At 41.1% G+C, this 17,631-nt stretch overlaps 1 protein-coding gene across 2 annotated transcripts in view; it reads right to left on the reverse strand.

Annotated features, from left to right (window-relative positions):
• Positions 1 to 17,631, reverse strand: part of RETREG1 (reticulophagy regulator 1) — a 48,427-nt gene that overhangs the window by 14,375 nt on the left and 16,421 nt on the right. For both annotated transcript variants that reach the window (XM_083519491.1, XM_083519490.1), the window contains exon 3: positions 17,433 to 17,463. In XM_083519491.1, the coding sequence (XP_083375617.1) occupies positions 17,433 to 17,463 (31 nt within the window). The remainder of the gene's footprint in view (positions 1 to 17,432; positions 17,464 to 17,631) is intronic.

Here is a 17,631-nt window from a genome sequence, read left to right on the forward strand (position 1 = left end):
TGACTAAAGGTGTAGACCATCAGCTACAAATTATTTCTTAAAAATGTCAGATCAAACAGGAACTATACTATTGTAAATGCAGAAAGATCCCTAGCTAAGAAAGAATGACAAACTTATTCCAAGAGAAAAGACCCCACCATCACCCCATTCCAATGCCAAGCACAGCAGCAGCAGCATAACTACAAATTTAAAAAAGAAATGATGGGAGCCATTTTGTATAGGAAAAATGATGCTTAATTTGTGAAATAATTTCCCTACACAGCAAATAGGAAAGAAACATTAACGGAACACACTTTTGGAGCAGAAATATTTGCAGTGTGTTTGTCAGACCACTTGAAATCAATGTACCTAATAGGGTCGGAACATTTGATTTGTGTCACTCTTCCAATTTTCTACTTCAGCCCCATGTACTTTCTCCCTTTAAAACAGGGGTCAGCAAACTGTTTCAGCAAGGGGCCGGTCCACTGTCCCTCAGACCCCGTGGAGGGCCAGAATATATTTTGGAAAAAATAATAATGAACGAATTCCTATGCTCCACAAATAACCCAGAGATGCATTTTAAATAAAAGCATACATTCTACTCATGTAGAAACACGCTTATTCCTGGACCGTCCATGGGCCAAATTTAGAAGGCAACTGGGCCGGATCCGGTCCCTGGGCCTTAGTTTGCCTACCCATGCTTTAAAAGGTAACCACCCTCAGCACCTCATGACAAAGGCAGCAGTGAGAGTTTGGGTGGGTGATCTCAGAAGATTTGTGGGTATCAGGAGATCTCCAAAATGCCCTTGTGGCTATAGGATCCATGTTAACAACCCCATGTAATAATAATAATATAATAGTAATAATAATAATTTTATTATTCATACCACACCCATTATTTATTCCCCACCACTCTGGGCAGCTCCCAACAGAATATTAAAAACACAATCAAATATCAAACATTAAAAACTTCACTTTACCACTAGTAATTACTTTCCTACAGAAGCCTATTATAGGGACATAAATACACAAAGTAGTGGACGAATGGAAAAACCAACATCTGAATCAGTTCTAGCACTATTGCCTTGGAAGCAAAATGAGTCTTATGTAAGACACACAAACACCTGCATGAAGAATGGTTTGATCCGCACAGAAATATACCATGTACAGCATTGTGACAATGTGCTGATTAAGACAAAAATGACTCAAACTATTAAATGCAAGGACTTTGAAACTTGTCCCTATATAATATTTGTGCTCTTTTTTATTTACTCTCAGAGCTAGAATCCCCAGAGGAAGACACAATGGGGAGGCACCACCATGACCTGTCAGATGAGCTCTCCATCTCCTCTTTCTCTCTGGGAACAAGGGAGGCTTTTCCGGTAGGTGAAAAAGCAAGAGAGAGAGAGAGAGAGAGAGAGAGAGAGAGAGAGAGAGAGAGAAAGAAAGAAAGAAAGAAAGAGAGAGAGAGAAAGAAGGGAACCATTGCATTTCTGACGAAAAGCTGCAATGAGGTGAGCAATTATGGGGAAATATTGTGACAATTTGGTGGATTCAGAAGCTGAGAAAAGAAGAGTACTTTATTGTCTTGGGGAGGGAAACTGGGGCACTGAGATGGAAACGGAAACTCTGGAGGAGGTAAATGGAGGCAGGGAGAAGTTGTGGTCCTGAGAGACAACTGAGGCAGGGAGAAGATGGGAGATGTCACCATCCTGGAGAGGGAAATAATTGGGGAGGGGGGAATTGAGGCAGGAAGATGGGGTTGGCAAGCAGAGCAAGCAGGACAATATTAAATATATTAAACATGGTACGTAGAATTTATGGATAGTTAACATTTGTTGGACTCAAGGGACACATTAATGCCTTGCCAAGCTTCAATGCCATATGCCAGTAGTGGGTGTGACCAAAAATGGCATGGCTATCCTACACACTCTCTCTCTGTCACACATGGTAAGTACACAGTACTCCCCTGTAACTGATCCACATAGATCAGCTGAGTTGGGGGGGTGTTATTACCCACTCCCCATGATTAACAATTGACTGATCCAATGAGTAGCAGGGAGGTGGACTGAGTATAGGGGTTTAAATCCAACCCAGAGATGGAAAGAAGATAAAGTCCCTACCAGAGAAGAATGGCAGATGAAGTTAATGGACTATGCTGAAATGGCTAAAAAGACCGGAAGAGTCAGAAATCAGGAAGACCAAAATTTTAATAAGGAAAGGGGAAAATTTATTGTAAATCATTGTAAACAGTTAAAATCGTTAGCAGGATTGGAAGATCACTTGTAGTTTAAGGTTGAATTCTGGAAATAATGGAAGAGGCAAAGGATCTGGAGTATAATAAAAGATGTGGGAGGAAATGATTAATAATAGGATCCACAAAGGGGAGGACGGAAGTCCAGGAGAGTCCTAGGAATCTTGTTTTTATGATATATGTTTGATATATCTCTGTAAAATTTTAATTTGAAAAACCAAATAAATAAATTTGTAAAAGCAACAACAACCCAGAGTCATGCCTTTTAATTTTTTTTGCCACTGACAAAACTGATGAGGACTTGGCAGAGCATAACAATTTGCTGAGAGGGTAGCATCAGGCCCTGGGCTGTGGGTTAGCAACACCTGTTTTCGTTGGATATGTTTAAGTTCCTATATACAGCCCAGTCAAATTTAGCCAAAGACTATAAAGATAAATCACTTCACCCACATATTATTATTCTGATTAATTACCCACCCTTCACCCTAAGGTCCCTGGGTGGATCGCAAGAATTTAAAACACAGTATTAAAAGCAGTTTAAAACAAATTACAATTACAAGATTGTATCACATTCGAGGACTGGGGAACAAAAGAGGGTTTTTTGTTGTTGTTTTTAACTAAACCTTGAGATTACAAATGCTGTAAATGGCCTGTATTAGAGACATTCCTACTACTATGATTCTAGTGACAGACTCCATTGACCACAGTTTGAACCTGTGTAGGTAAAGACCTGGGTCATGGTGGAAACAAGGAGGTAGAACTGTGCGTCATCGCCATGTTGAAACTTAACTCCAAACCTCTGCACAATCTCACTCCATAGCCTCACATATACAGTAAGTCACTACCCTCTGTGGAACATGACACTATCCACAGAAGCCAATAAAAAACCCACACTACCTGGTAATCTGTTCACCGAGTCAGATTGATACCTATTCTTTTCCTCACATTGAACAAGTTTGCCAAGACTGAATTTTGAATTACAAGTGACAGGAACAACTAGAGAATTTCCAGGGGTTTATCTGTCCAAAGCATTAACACAGTTAAAATGACAAAAAATAAAAATGTCCGGCTTACTTGCTACACCTCACAAAACTTTATGTATTTATAAGATTAGTATTCCTCTTTTCACACACATACACAATCTGAGCCCAGGGTGCCTTCCAAAGGTCTAAATGAGCAAAATATCTCAAGAATAAGGCATTACGCTGCTTACAGGCACCATCAACATATGCTAACCTGCTTTATATGCTTTCCTATGTTTAAATAATTGTCTCTGATCACAGCTTCCAAAAGAACCCATTTCTAGTCTTACCTATTTGCTTCACAATAAAGCTTTAAGATCTAAAATGTCAAGTTCTCTAAAAAAAGAAAAGAATAAAAAGTTGCACTGTATGCCATTTGCTTCTTGACAAGACTGTTTCCAAATGAATCTTCTATTAAGAATCATGATTTTTTTTGGAATGGGATTAATTCTGACAGCACCCATCGTTTCCATGAAGGATATATTCTGTCTCTCTTTTCAGTTTTAGGGGATCAATGGTTCAAAGGTATTTTTAAAATTATTCAGAGCAATATTTTTGTCCTATGATTGTACTGGACTCTACTTTTGATCATCCATTATGCTTCTTCAATTTTATTTAGCTCTATTCTTTTGGTTTTGATTTCACTGATCTAATAGGGTAGGTACTCAGATGTATTACCTTTTCTAGTCTCAGATTTTCTGTAAATATATATGGGTGTTTATGTGAGGGGGACAGAAATTGGGCTCTTGAGAATTATACTGATTCAGAAGAAAATGCGATAGAATCAATAATATATTTTATATCATGGGTGGGAAACATTTGCCTTTCCAAAAGTTATTGTACTACAACTCCCATCATCCACTGAAAAATACTGACTGGGGTTGCTGGGAGTTGTGTCTGGAGGGTGACAAGTTCCCCACCTTTGTTTTACACCCTTACAACAGGCTAACCTGTGGCCTTCCAGATGTTGCTTCCAGCCAGCATGACCAGTGGTCAGGGATAATGGGGAGCTGAAGGCCAACAACATCTGGAGGGACACAGCTCATCCACCCCTGCCTTAATTTTTTTTGTTACGGCCTGATATAGACTTAAGCTCTGACCTGAAGGAAGTATTCCACAGGCATTTCTCACAGGAACACTGTGCCCTTTCTAGTAGTAATACATTACATATCTGTCAATAACAGACTACACTGGAGTTATTTGTGTCTCTGACATTTCAAGTCTCTTCTGTTGGCAGCTTCATTGGAGGGCAAGCATGGGCAGTGACTTTTTAGAAGTTACAGAATGAAATGTTGTTATTATCATAAGCTCAAAAACATGGCTGTTTGCACTATTATTGCCATGCAAGAAACTTTATACACATTTCCACAGGTGTGAATTTATTTATAGGAGAACTATGGCAAAAAATCAGTGGGTATTCCTATGCTAAGAATCAAAGAAGCCAAACAACAAAATTCCAGAAAAGAAAACTACAGTACCTTTCGCTCGGTCCAAGGTCCTCACTTTCCGACATTCCTAACTTTTTGTCTCTTTTAAGTGTAAATCCAATGCTCAAGGAAAGTTTGTCAGTCTTCCTTTGAGCTTGAAGAAATCCAGTCTATGAGTCTCCTTTTGTGGCTCCTGTTAAGTCCCTCTGGTACAGGGTATATTTACACACATCCTAAGTGCCTGCTTGTCTTGAATGAAGTTCACAGTGTACTATTTTGATTGGCTAATTCCACGAATAAACAGGTCACACCTTATTCCAAATACTGTGACAGGCTCCTAGGCGGCAAGCACTGTCCAGAAGCCAACACTTTTATGGTCATGTGAGCAGTAACCACTACCCAGTTATTAACCTTTATTTGCCCGACTAGTTTGGAGCCTTTCCTTCTCCTCTTTTGCTTGCTATGCCAGCCTCGTGAAAAAAATAATGACAACTTACATTTATCATCTTACACTTTCATCTCACCTTTACCAACCCAAGCTCAGTTTTTGGCTAATATTTTTCTGGCCACCTCTACCAGTCACACTGCTAGCATGCAGCCTCCCTGCTCCCATACTAGCCTCTTATGATCCAGTGACATCATAAGGAGGTTCTACATTTTTTCCAAGTAAATGTGGCTTCCTTCTCGGAACAGCAGCAGCAGCACATGAACATTTTACTTGGCATGTTCTCAAATGAGAAAAGCCATTTCCTAACATGGTCCCTTCTTTCCATGTGACAGGCAGAGTAGCTCAAGATTTGTGTTTAGCAGCAGATGGTCAGCACGCAAGAGATAGCCAACAAAGGCAAAACACAAGAAAGCAGTATAACATTTGGGTATCATCCTCGTAAACAATTGGATGCTTGACAGGCTTGAAAAATTCACCAACTGCTCCAAATTATGTCAGCAGGGACAAGATAAGAGCAGCCTTCTCACATCACAGCCCCATATTAATGAACTTTTGGCAGCCGTTAGTATTGACTCCTAGCAGCACTTCCATGACCAATAGATAGTGACAACTACTACTATGAGATGCATGGGATAGCTAGCAGCAGGCACAGTCACTGTGGGGCAGGGAATGCCATGTTCCCTGCCACCTCAAGTGGGTTCTCACTCTGAATTTTCAGCTGCATTAACATTTCTATATCATTTTCCAAGTGAAAGCCATTTTCACTCCATTGGATAAAACAGGAATGAGGTTGTGCAGAGACATGCAAGTTATCAGATTAAAGCATTAAACACAACAAATCGCCAGAAAAAGTGGTTTGCTATTTGCACACATCTACCCTTGACAACTCGCTCCCACCTCAAAAAGGAACCCTTTGAAGTAAACTGAAAAGTGTGTTTTTGAAACCTCTATAGGGATTGAATATAGAGTGTTCTAGCTTCTGTTCACTAAAGGAAGCAGCAACATGGTAGGCAGTCAGGCCACGCCCCCCTATTTCACTTCCAGAGCTACAATTCTCAGAGTTCCCTGTGAAGAGGTACTGATTGTTAAACCACTTTGACAATTTAACTCTGCAAGTGGAATAGGGGCCTCCTAACAACTCCCACGACCAGGAATAGGCAAACTGTAGCCCTCCAGATATTTGAAACTACAATTCCCATCATTCCTAGCTAACAGGACCAGTGGTCAGCAATGATGGGAATTGTAGTCCCAAACATCTGGAGGGCCACAGTTTGCCTATGCCTGCTCAGGACCCTTAACAAACCACAGCTCTCAGAATTCTTTGGGGGAAGCTATGGACTGCAAGAACATCAAACCTATCCATTCTTAAGGAAATCAGCCCTGAGTGCTCACTGGAAGGACAGACCATGAAGCTGAGGCTCCAATACTTTGGCCACCTCATGAGAAGAGAAGACTCCCTGGAAAAGACCCTGATGTTGGGAAAGATTGAGGGCACAAGGAGAAGGAGACGACAGAGGATGAGATGGTTGGCCAGTGTTATCGAAAGTACTAACATGAGTTCGACCAAACTGCGGGAGGCAGTGGAAGACGGGAGTGCCTGGCATGTTCTGATCCGGGGGTCACGAATAGTCAGACACGACTGAACGACTAAACAACAACATGGTTGTTTAAAGTGGTATCACAGTGCTTTAAATGTGTCATGTGAATATGGCATCAGCTGGTATCTGCATGTGAGAAAGTGCAGTTCTGGTTACTGCTAGCAGCACACCACAAACAACAGGCAATTTTACTACCACATACAAGTCAGAATTACGTACACCTTAATATACACGCATAGATGCCTGCTTTGGATTGTAAACCATTTTTTGTCTAAGTGTGCACTGTCAGGCTGACCACAGTAAATAAAATCCTATTTACAGATGCAACAACAAGCTACCCAATACAATGCTTTGTCAGAGTCACTTATGGAAAAAGTTGCCTTTTGTAGGTTGAGTATGAATTTAGCTATTTGATCTTTGGCTACTTTTTGAAGCTCATGAAACAAGAGTTGTCTCTCCTGAAGGCATTCCACACCATCTTTGGGCCAATGGAACCTCAAAGTCAGACACAAGGGCACAGCTTCATTTCTATAGGAAAACTGGTGGTGGTAAACAGACCTTCTTATGTGGCCATTGGTTGCAATTTCTTTCTCCCATTTTTATGGTTATATAGTTTATATAGTTTCCCAATCTTTGTGATTCAGATTAAACAAGGAACTAAGTATAGTCGCTGGACATTATTAGATGGGATGAGACATATATTATTTGCATTGTCAGGAAGCCCATTACAACATACTACATGAGCAGTCAATCAGGATTGCAATTTCAGAACTGGGCTTAGTGTACTTTGCCGTGCAGGTAGGTCAGAGACACTGGAAATTTCAATAGCAAGTTCCCATGCTCAATTCCTGCTCAGCAGGGCAAGGGTGTTCGACAGCTGACTTAACATAGCCTACAAACTGGCATACTGGGAGAGAGGAAGCAGATAACTCACTCCTGCTTTTTAGGAGTGAGGCATCAAACTTGGTGCTAGGGAATCATTCCACATAAAGCGTCCTCTCCCTGCTCATCACCTGGGGCACTGGTGAAAAATGGAGCATACAAGCAGGTTCAACAGAATCCTTGAGGTACATGCATATAAAACTAATTTGTGCTTTAAGAGGTGATCACCAGCATTTTGAGCAGCCTCTAGAAATGGACCAGCAGGCAGTGCAACTGTTTAAGAACTGCTGAGATATGTCTCCTCTGAGTGGTCCCAGTTAGTAGCCTAGCTTTTACATATGGTGCCAACTGAATCATTTGCCTTCTGAGAGTGCAGATCTCTGACCTCCTATGCCTCTTTTGTGGTGGTGGATCTACTCAGTTGGCCTATTACATTTCCAAATGCTGGCTAATTTTCATCCTCTGATCTTGATAGCTAGGCACAGCTGCTCTCAGGCATTCTCTTCCACCATCACTGTGTACCACTGGCTTAAAGATGATTAGAGGAGCAGACAACTTGCCTAGAGGTAGTACAACGAAGCAGACAAAACTATACTGTGACAATGGTAGCGGCAAATAAATCCATCGCACAGGCAAACTGCCATGACCAAGCGAATCTAGGCTGCCTTAACATAATGTCCATCTACTTCGCAGGCAAAATTTGTTGTAATTGGTTCAACTGAACCAATTCAAATGTAGAGTTTGCAACATGCACTGCATGGTCCTGATTATTTATCAGCTGTTCTCATCTTCAAATGCTCTAAAAACAGAGATATTTTACATGGCATTTCTTCTACATTTTTTGGGAAATGTATTTGCTGTTCTTGTGTTTTTAACTGTTTTTAATTATCTTCAGTATACATCAATGCTGTTCAGAAGATGATTAGTAAATTAATGATGATGATAATACTACTCCTGTATTATTATAATACATTTATTCTGACAGGTCTCTAATGCACACACAAAGCTCCTCATTAAACATAGGTTTCCTTAATCACAACAATGTTGGAAACAGCTTTTGCACATTTAATTCAAATGCATGCAGCTCAACTTCCAATTGTACAAAGACTGAGTCAGCCCATATTCACAGGGAATTCATCATGTTCAAGGAGCCTTGAAATCAGCCTCAACCAGGAGACATTATCTTAGTGGTAATATACCAAGGTTAATTATTAATTTTTAAGAAAATGAAGTTCTGTATGAAAGCAGAGTTGTTTGCGTATGTATTAAGACCTCAGAGAAAACACATGAAACTGCAAAGACTTGTCATAATCCAGCCAAGGATAAGCACATTAAATTCTAGTGGAGAGATTTAGGGTAGAACTTAATTCTCCCATTAAACTCAATAGGACTTAAGTTGTCCAACTCCTACCATTTTAAGTTCTTTAAATTATGCTTACTTAAAACTTATACCATTCAATTTTATTAGAATATAAACAGGTAAATACCTAATTTGCCGCACTATCGCATTCTCTGAATTTGTTACAGAAAGAAGTGTCACAGAGCAATGAAGGCACATAAGGTATTACAACTAGAAAAACTTTCCTGTGATGTTCTGGGACTTGGAACTTCATTCTTCATTTTTCCTGCAAGCACTGCAAGGTGACCACCTTTGGGGCCACTGCTACACTTCAAGCTTAATTACTTATCAAGGCTGAAGAAGCTTATCCGGAAGCATTATTGTTTCTTTGTTTGCTTAACACCATGCCCTTTCAAAAAGGGCAGCACTACTGTAATGGAAACACAAAGCTAAACAGCTAAATATATGTGCCTTTAAAAGTCAGACATAAAATTATGTTAAAAACACCAAAATATCAGTTGTATGCAGGAGTAATACAAGCAACTACTGTATAACATGATTCTCAGATCCTATAGAAAGCCAGCTGAAAGAGAAATGCTCTAGCAACACATGATAGTTGCCATGGTGTCCAAAACAGCATCCCTGAAAATCAAACCCTATTCACGTCCAGAAAGGAAAGAAAGGAACCACCCAAGTCGGTCACACAGTTGGCCTGAATCACTAATCCAGATATTATTAGACCTGTCCTCTGAAACACTTAGAAAATGTGGTCTTCTAAAGTTTGTTGTTTCTTAGTGTCAACTGGAGCGTGCTACTGGCTACAGAAGGGGCTTTCCATGTAAACTGATAAAAAATTTCCTTAAGGGAAATATGTCTATGAAAGGGAATTTAGTTTCCAAACAGTTTGGGCATATTTGTGCAAGGGACAAACTACATGTCCTGTCAATTACAATTACAGTGGTACCTCAGGTTAAGAACTTAATTCGTTCTGGAGGTCTGTTATTAACCTGAAACTGTTCTTAACCTGAAGCACTACTTTAGCTAATGGGGCCTCCCCTTGCTGTCGTGCCACTGCCGTGCAATTTCTGTTCTCATCCTGAAGCAAAGTTCTTAACCCGAGGTACTATTTCTGGGTTAGCAGGGTTTGTAACCTGAAGCGTCTATAACCCGAGGTACCACTGTATAATGAGGGACTTCTGTTTTTGCTCTTAATAATCAGAAGGAGAATAAGGAGAATTATATGAAATAGACTTTAAAGAGTTTTTTAAAAAAATTCACATCAATCTACTGATTTGGAGGAAGTTTGTAAATGCCTAGTAAACATGTCACAACAGTCTGCAGGTAACTCTGCTTCTAACAGGTACAGTGTGGATTGAAACAGGCATGTGGAAGAGATTTGTGCAGCAGCACTCCATAGGACAGAACAGCAGTAGAAAGAAAAGCCTCTTTACCATTCACACCATATAGGCTGCACAATGGGACTCTATGCCTCCAGCATGTCACTATTACCACAAATGTTTATCTACACTGTTTTCAAGCCAATCATCTACTTGCCAATTTCCCTCTGTAGGAATGCTAAAAGGATTCCTAGGCCAAAAGCTGACCAAGATGCCAGCTAAACCATTGCTAGTATCAGTGGATCAATCCTCCACTGCATTCTGGAAACCAACTACAAATCAGCTACTTCTCATCATAGAGGAAAAGACTTTAAACTATTCTATACATGTTGAGAATATGACATACAGTGGTGCCCCGCAAGACAAATGCCTCGCAAGATGGAAAACTCGCTAGACGAAAGAGTTTTCCGTTTTGGAGGTGCTTCGCAAAACAAATCTCCTATGGGCTTGCTTCGCAAGACGACAATGTCTTGCAAGTTCCTGCTGGTATTTTTTCCCTCCCCCACTTTTTCTAAGCTGCTAAGCCGCTTATCAGCTGATCCGATCAGCAGATAAGCCGCTAAAAGCAGCTAAAAGCCGCTAATAGCGCTAAGCCGCTTATCAGCTGATCCGATCAGCAGATAAGCCGCTAAAAGCCACTAATAGCGCTAAGCTGCTTATCAGCTGATCCGATCAGCAGATAAGCCGCTAAAAGCCTCTAATAGCGCTAATCTGCTAATCCTTCAATGGGCTTGCTTCGCAAGACGAAAAAAACCGCTAGACGAAGAGTATCACAGAACGGATTCTTTTCGTCTTGCGAGGCACCACTGTAGTTATTACAGCAATATTTCAAAACAGACATTTAGGTATTACACATTTCATAACAAAGCTTTATAGCAGAAAGGTTGTGTAGCATTCTGTACATGGGGACAGATCATGTGGCACCTGCAGAGGCCTTTTACGTAGGACCATCTTCATTCCTACTGACTTTATTGGGTGTTAAGATTTACAGAGGGTAATTCTAAAGGTAAAAGGAGGTAAAGGACCCCTGGACGGTTAAGACCAGTCAAACTTGACTATGGGATTGTGGTGCTCATTTTACTTTCAGGCCAAGGGAGTTGGCGTTTGTCCACGGACAGCTTTCCGTGTCATGTGGCCAGCAGGACTAACTGCTTCTGAAGCAACAGAACACCGTGATGGAAAACAGAGCGCATGAAAACGTTGTTTACCTTCCCACCTTGTACTGCCGTGCTTTCAAACTGCCAGGTTGGCAGGAGCTGGGACAGAGCAATGGGAGTTCACGCTGTTGTGGGGATTTGAACCGCCAACCTTCTGATCAGCAAGCCCAAGAGGCTTAGTGGTTTAGTCCACAGCACCACCCGAGTCCCAAGAGGGTAATTCTCAGCACCTCAGAAGTGTGGTGCATGGTGGGCTGGGAGACTGCTTTCTCTGCGGCAGTTCCTAAATTGTGGAAGTGCCTCCCTACAGCCAATTGCTCCCTTTCTCAGGATTAAGAACGGACCTCCGGAACGAATTAAGTACTTAACCCGAGGTACCACTGTACGGTGTTTTCTGGGATCCACCTCTTTTGTGGAATTCACACGGTTCCGCTCCATTTGGAATGGTTTTGGTTGTTTTATTGTTTTCAAAGTTTTACCTTTTTATAATTTTATATTATATTTATAGTTACCAACCAGGGGTTCTTATGCTGAAAGGTAAGAAATTCAATAAATAAATAAACTTTCCTGTTGCTCACATGGCCCGTTTCTCCACACCTCCCCAAGCTAGGTTTAAAACAGTATTTTTATGGCCAATCGAGTAGGTTGCAGTGTGTACTTGTCGTGTTTTTGTGTGTGGTGCTCACAACAGTTTCTCCAGTCTGCAGCTGTGCCCACAGGCCCCCAAAGACTGGCAAACACAAGAGTGCTTGCTACATATTCAGGTATAAAAAGATCCCAAGCTAAAATCAGTCTTGCAGACACTGGGATTAGGGAGAAGGGCTTGCAGGGAATGCTGCCGAGAGCTTAAGCAAGGACAGACGCTGTTGTTTTCTATAGCGGATTATAGTAGGGAACGTGCTACAAACAGAAACAGTGCACCACTTCAAAGTCGTAAGTGATTTATGGCACATAAACACATTGGATCTCTACCATTTTCTAGGGAAATGGCTTCACAGAAACTGTGTTGCAATGTGCTGTGCTTCTATGCAGAGCTGCATAAAACACAATGCTGCATATGAGCAGAGGGGATGCTGAAACTCTTGAAAGGAAATAAACATGTTATTCTGCTGATGTGTTCACATGCTATGATAAGCTCGTTCCAGGACATTCCTGCTGAAGTTAGTGACTAATCAGAAGTGCTGAAGGAGAAGCACACCCTCCATGTCGTCATAACCCGGATGTTTGCACATGAACCTCAGCTGCTGCTGTTCCAGGTTCTTGTGCCTTCTGTAAATAATTCCCATAGAGTGTTTTGTAATCCAATGCTTGTGTTTCGAAAGCCAGGATACAAGAAAAGGTCACAAGGCTACATTTTTATTCTCCAGTAATAGCCATTCTGGGCTCTACCCTTTTGTGCTTCACAAGCCTCACTCTCACACACTTTCCCGACTATTAAAAATCCAACAGCCACATGATAATCTTTCAAACTTCAACAAAGTCAGTCTTTGCCTACAAACAAATCAAAACCTTGTTTCTTCCTCACTGAACTTTAGTAAGATTTTCCATTTTCTGTAAACAATTATAAAAAATGTAACTGAAGTTCAAATAAAAATGTACAAGTTTAAAAAACAAACATACACACCTTTCTTAAACAATGGGAAAGAGGCTTCTGTTCATTAAATTGTGTTCCTGTGAATCTTAGATCTCTGTGGAAGTATTTAAAATCCAGCCTTCTGTTTTCAATAGAGGTAGGAAGTTAAGGAACAAAATAAAAGAGAACAAGGAAGAGGTGGTGGATATAAATTTATGTGCATCAGCTTGAAAAGGAGTCTGATAGAGTACCAGGTCTTCACAGTTGCTGTTCTGAGCTATGTTGTTGTAGCAATGAACACTCCAGAAAGGCACCCCCTCTGCCATTACATTTACGCAAAGAATTCATTTGCACATATTTCCAGAGGCAAAATACAAGAGTCAAACTCCTAGGAGTAAAGGAGCTTCAGAGGAAGACTACAACATGAAACAGTGAACATGAAACAATTCATCAGGAAGTCCAATGCCATCACCCATGGGTTAAATCAAGGCAAAGGTGTTGTTGTTTTTTATTTTAAAAAAAATCACAGTGTTGTTGTTGTTTAGTAGTGTCCGACTCTTCGTGACCCCATGGACCAGAGCACGCCAGGCCCTCCGGTCTTCCACTGCCTCCCACAGTTTGGTCAAACTCATGCTGGTAGCTTTGAGAACACTGTCCAACCATCTCGTCGTCCCCTTCTCCTTGTGCCCTCCATCTTTCCCAACATCAGGGTCTTTTCCAGGGAGTCTTCTCTTCTCATGAGGTGGCCAAAGTATTGGAGCCTCAGCTTCAGGATCTGTCCTTCCAGTGAGCACTCATGGCTGATTTCCTTAAGAATGGATAGGTTTGATCTTCTTGCAGTCCATGGGACTCTCAAGAGTCTCCTCCAGCACCATAATTCAAAAGCATCAATTCTTTATGGTCCAGCTCTCACTTCCATACATCACTACTGTGAAAACCATAGCTTTAACTATACAGATTTTTGTTGGCAAGGTGATGTCTCTGCTTTTTAAGATGCTGTCTAGGTTTGTCATCGCTTTTCTCCCAAGAAGCAGGCGTCTTTTAATTTCGTGACTACTGTCGCCATCTGCAGTGATCATAGATCCCGAGAAGGTAAAATCTGTTGCTGCCTCCATTTCTACATGTGTTAAATCACACTACCTGTGTTAAATTAGCTTACCAAGTATCTGGTTATCTATGCTACCCATGACTGTTTCTTTGCCACACTACAGGTGCTAATACAATTATCTCAGCAAGCTGGTACTGTAAGAAGTTCAAATGTGTGCCTACTTAACATATATTTAAGCTCTAATTATCACCAATTTCATGTTTGCATCTCCTTGCCATTCAACTTCACTTTGCCATTGTCTCCTTTATATACCCACCAACTAAGAATTCATTAATGCATCTGATAAAGTAGTAATGACTCCACAAATGCTTCTGCCACAATACATTTCTTAGGTCTTTAAGGTGCCACACTTTGTTTTTGTATATGCTTTACGTCACTCACTCTCAGGATTCCAGTTCCAAGAGTTCCATTAATACCAGGTTGAGAGTGGGATTTATATTTGCAAGGATAAAGATTTCCAAATCTTTCCCTTTTAACACAGTTAAAAACAGGGAACCACATCTGGCCACCTAAAAGGATATGTGCCCCCCAATTCGTTATTTAAAATATACACAAGGGGTTTTTATTAACCATTCTGCAGCGGCCTCGATCAAAAAGAGTTTGGGAAACATTGTTCTACAGCAGGGGTGGCCAACTCTCAAGAGACTGTGATCTCAGAATTAAAAACTGGCAGTGATCTACCCCCTTTTTTGGGAGGTTCAGCTCATAGTTGTTGAGCTCTTTTTAGGGAGGAGAAAAGCCCTGTAAAAGCTTTTTTTTGGGGGGGGAAGTGTCATGGGGAGGGTTAAAGCCAAGGGACAAAGGGGTAAAGTCACTCACAAAAAGATCGCTACAGATCAAAACACAGAGAAAGCTCCATCTTCCCTTCCAGAGATCATACAGCAATGGAGGGCATGGCGTAGGGGCCTGGCAGGAATAAGTTTTAGCTGCACTAAGGAAAGGGAGCCAGTGATCCACCACGATCTACCAAAATCTAGATACAGTAGACAATAGGAAAGGGAAATAACACTCTGCTGCCCTCTACTGGAACTTCACACCAGCTTCCAAACATATGGAACCATTTCCTTAAAACCAAAAGCAGAGACAGCTGGAGGAGCCTGCAAACTCCCAGCAAACAGGCATGCTTCCACTTGTTCAAAAGTAAGCAACTATGGGCAGGGTCCATTTTTTCTTTTCGCCTCTGTCAATGATGCTAATCACAGCTATGTGCCCAATTAGTGAGACTATATGAATGTTAGATGTTCTCTGAAGGATATTGTTATCTAAAACACTTTCAGTTGTGCCCTGTATTGACAACTATGGAAGGCAGAGATGGGAGGGGGCCGAAAGGGGCTGAGAAAGTGCATGGAGTCACACACACACACACACACACACACACACACAATCATTGCCGATCTGTGACTAGAAGTTTCGTTTATTCCTGCAGGTCATTCAATTGGTAAAATGCTGCCCACATAAAGTGTGGTAAGCAGATAAAACATTCACATATTGTATAACAGAATAAAGGATAGAACAACTGAGGAGTGTCAGGAATATGAAAAGTACAGTGGTACCTCTGGTTACGTACTTAATTCGTTCTGGAGGTCCGCTCTTAACCTGAAACTGTTCTTAACCTGAAGCACCACTTTAGCTAATGGGGCCTTGCGCTGTTACTGTGCCACCGCCGCGCGATTTCTGTTCTCATCCTGAAGCAAAGTTCTTAACCCGAGGTACTATTTCTGGGTTAGTGGAGTCTAACCTGAAGCGTACGTAACCTGAAGGTACCACTGTACCACAAAAAGACATGGTACAACTTTGGAACAGACAATACAGGTGTGTTCAGATATAAATAAACCCTCACCCCTTTCTTCACTCCCTACCCTGCACTTTGATTCCTATCTAAGATTCTTGGCACTGGCATGTACTGTACCAGAAAATAAAATGCACGTAAAATAAAATAAAATAAAAATAAAATAAAATAAGTCATGAAACTACAAAAGAAAAAAGGTAGAATTTTATCTGAAGTCAACAAGAAGGTCATCTGAGTTTACCATGATCAAATGCAATGCACCACAATGGTGTATTGAAATCTGAAAACCTGGTTTTCGATTTTGAGTTAGGAGTCAACACTGGTTAACATTAATCATGAAAACTTAAGTACAGGCATAATGCTGAACCGCGATTAATGGTGGCAGGGGAAATGGAGCACACGGTTCTATAGCTCATTCACAATACTTCCACTGCTGGGTTAAGGGATGAGCCACGTTACAAATCTCACTTTATCCTTTTTGTGCACCAAACTGCCACACACACATAATGCAATTACAATATTGTAGGTATTGGCTCTGGTGTACAAGCCCGTATAAAGCTTGGGATCAGGATACTTAAAATATTTCAAGTAGACTAACAGGACTAGAGGCTGCAAAGCTCTAGGTATCCCTAGAGGGTATCTAGGTATCTAGAAGGACCTTGTCAATACAGAAATATGGGTAGGAGAATGTCCTATAAATAAAGGCTAATCTAGACAGCAAGTAAAATCTATTCTAGAGCTAAAGTGTTTAGAAACTCCAGCAGGTACAGAATGCTGCAGCAAGGCTCCTCATGGGGTCTCTGCCATGGGAGCATATTCACCCAGTGCTTTTCAAGCTGCACTGGCTCCCGGTGGAGTACAGGGTCAGATTTAAGATGCTGCTTTTGACCTTTAAAGCCCTTCACGGCCTAGGACCCTCGTACCTACAGGACCGCCTCTCCTGGTATGCCCCACGGAGAGCCTCAAGGTCCATAAATAACAACACCCTAGTGGTCCCAGGCCCTAAGGAAGTTAGATTGGCTTCAACCAGAGCCAGGGCCTTTTCAACTCTGGCTCCGGCCTGGTGGAACGCTCTGCCTCATGAGACCAGGGCCCTGCAGGATCGGATTTCTTTCCGCAGGGCCTGTAAGACAGAGTTGTTCCGCCTGGCCTTTGGCTTGGAGCCAATTTGATTCCCTCCCTCTCTTTCTTTTTTCTTTTCCTTCTCCTCCTGCAATGAGGCTACATTTTAATATTTTAATTTTCCATTATTTTAATGTTGTATTTTATTTTTGTTTTTAAGTTGTAATCATTCATCTTCTTTTTATTACTGCTTGTAAGCCGCTCTGAGCCCGGCCTTGGCTGGGCATAGCGGGGTATAAATAAAAAATTATTATTATTATTATTATTATTATTGTCCCAATACCATTTTAAAGTTCTAATATTGAGTAGTGACCAGCAATATAACACTAACACTTACCGGTCAGTGAGGCTTCTCCACAATTGTGCACCTGAAAACAAGATAAGGATAAATAAGATATTTTTCCACATATGGTCCAATGTTTATAGTATATGCACATATTCTCTTGTATTAACTAAACTATAAAAATGCAAAATTGGGGCCTGATGTTCTACTGAAAGAAATCGTATCCCACTGTGCAAATACGAGCCCTTGAACA

This window comes from Podarcis liolepis (assembly GCF_965112155.1).
Source record: "Podarcis liolepis genome assembly, chromosome: 8".
Classification (NCBI taxonomy): domain Eukaryota; kingdom Metazoa; phylum Chordata; class Lepidosauria; order Squamata; family Lacertidae; genus Podarcis; species Podarcis liolepis.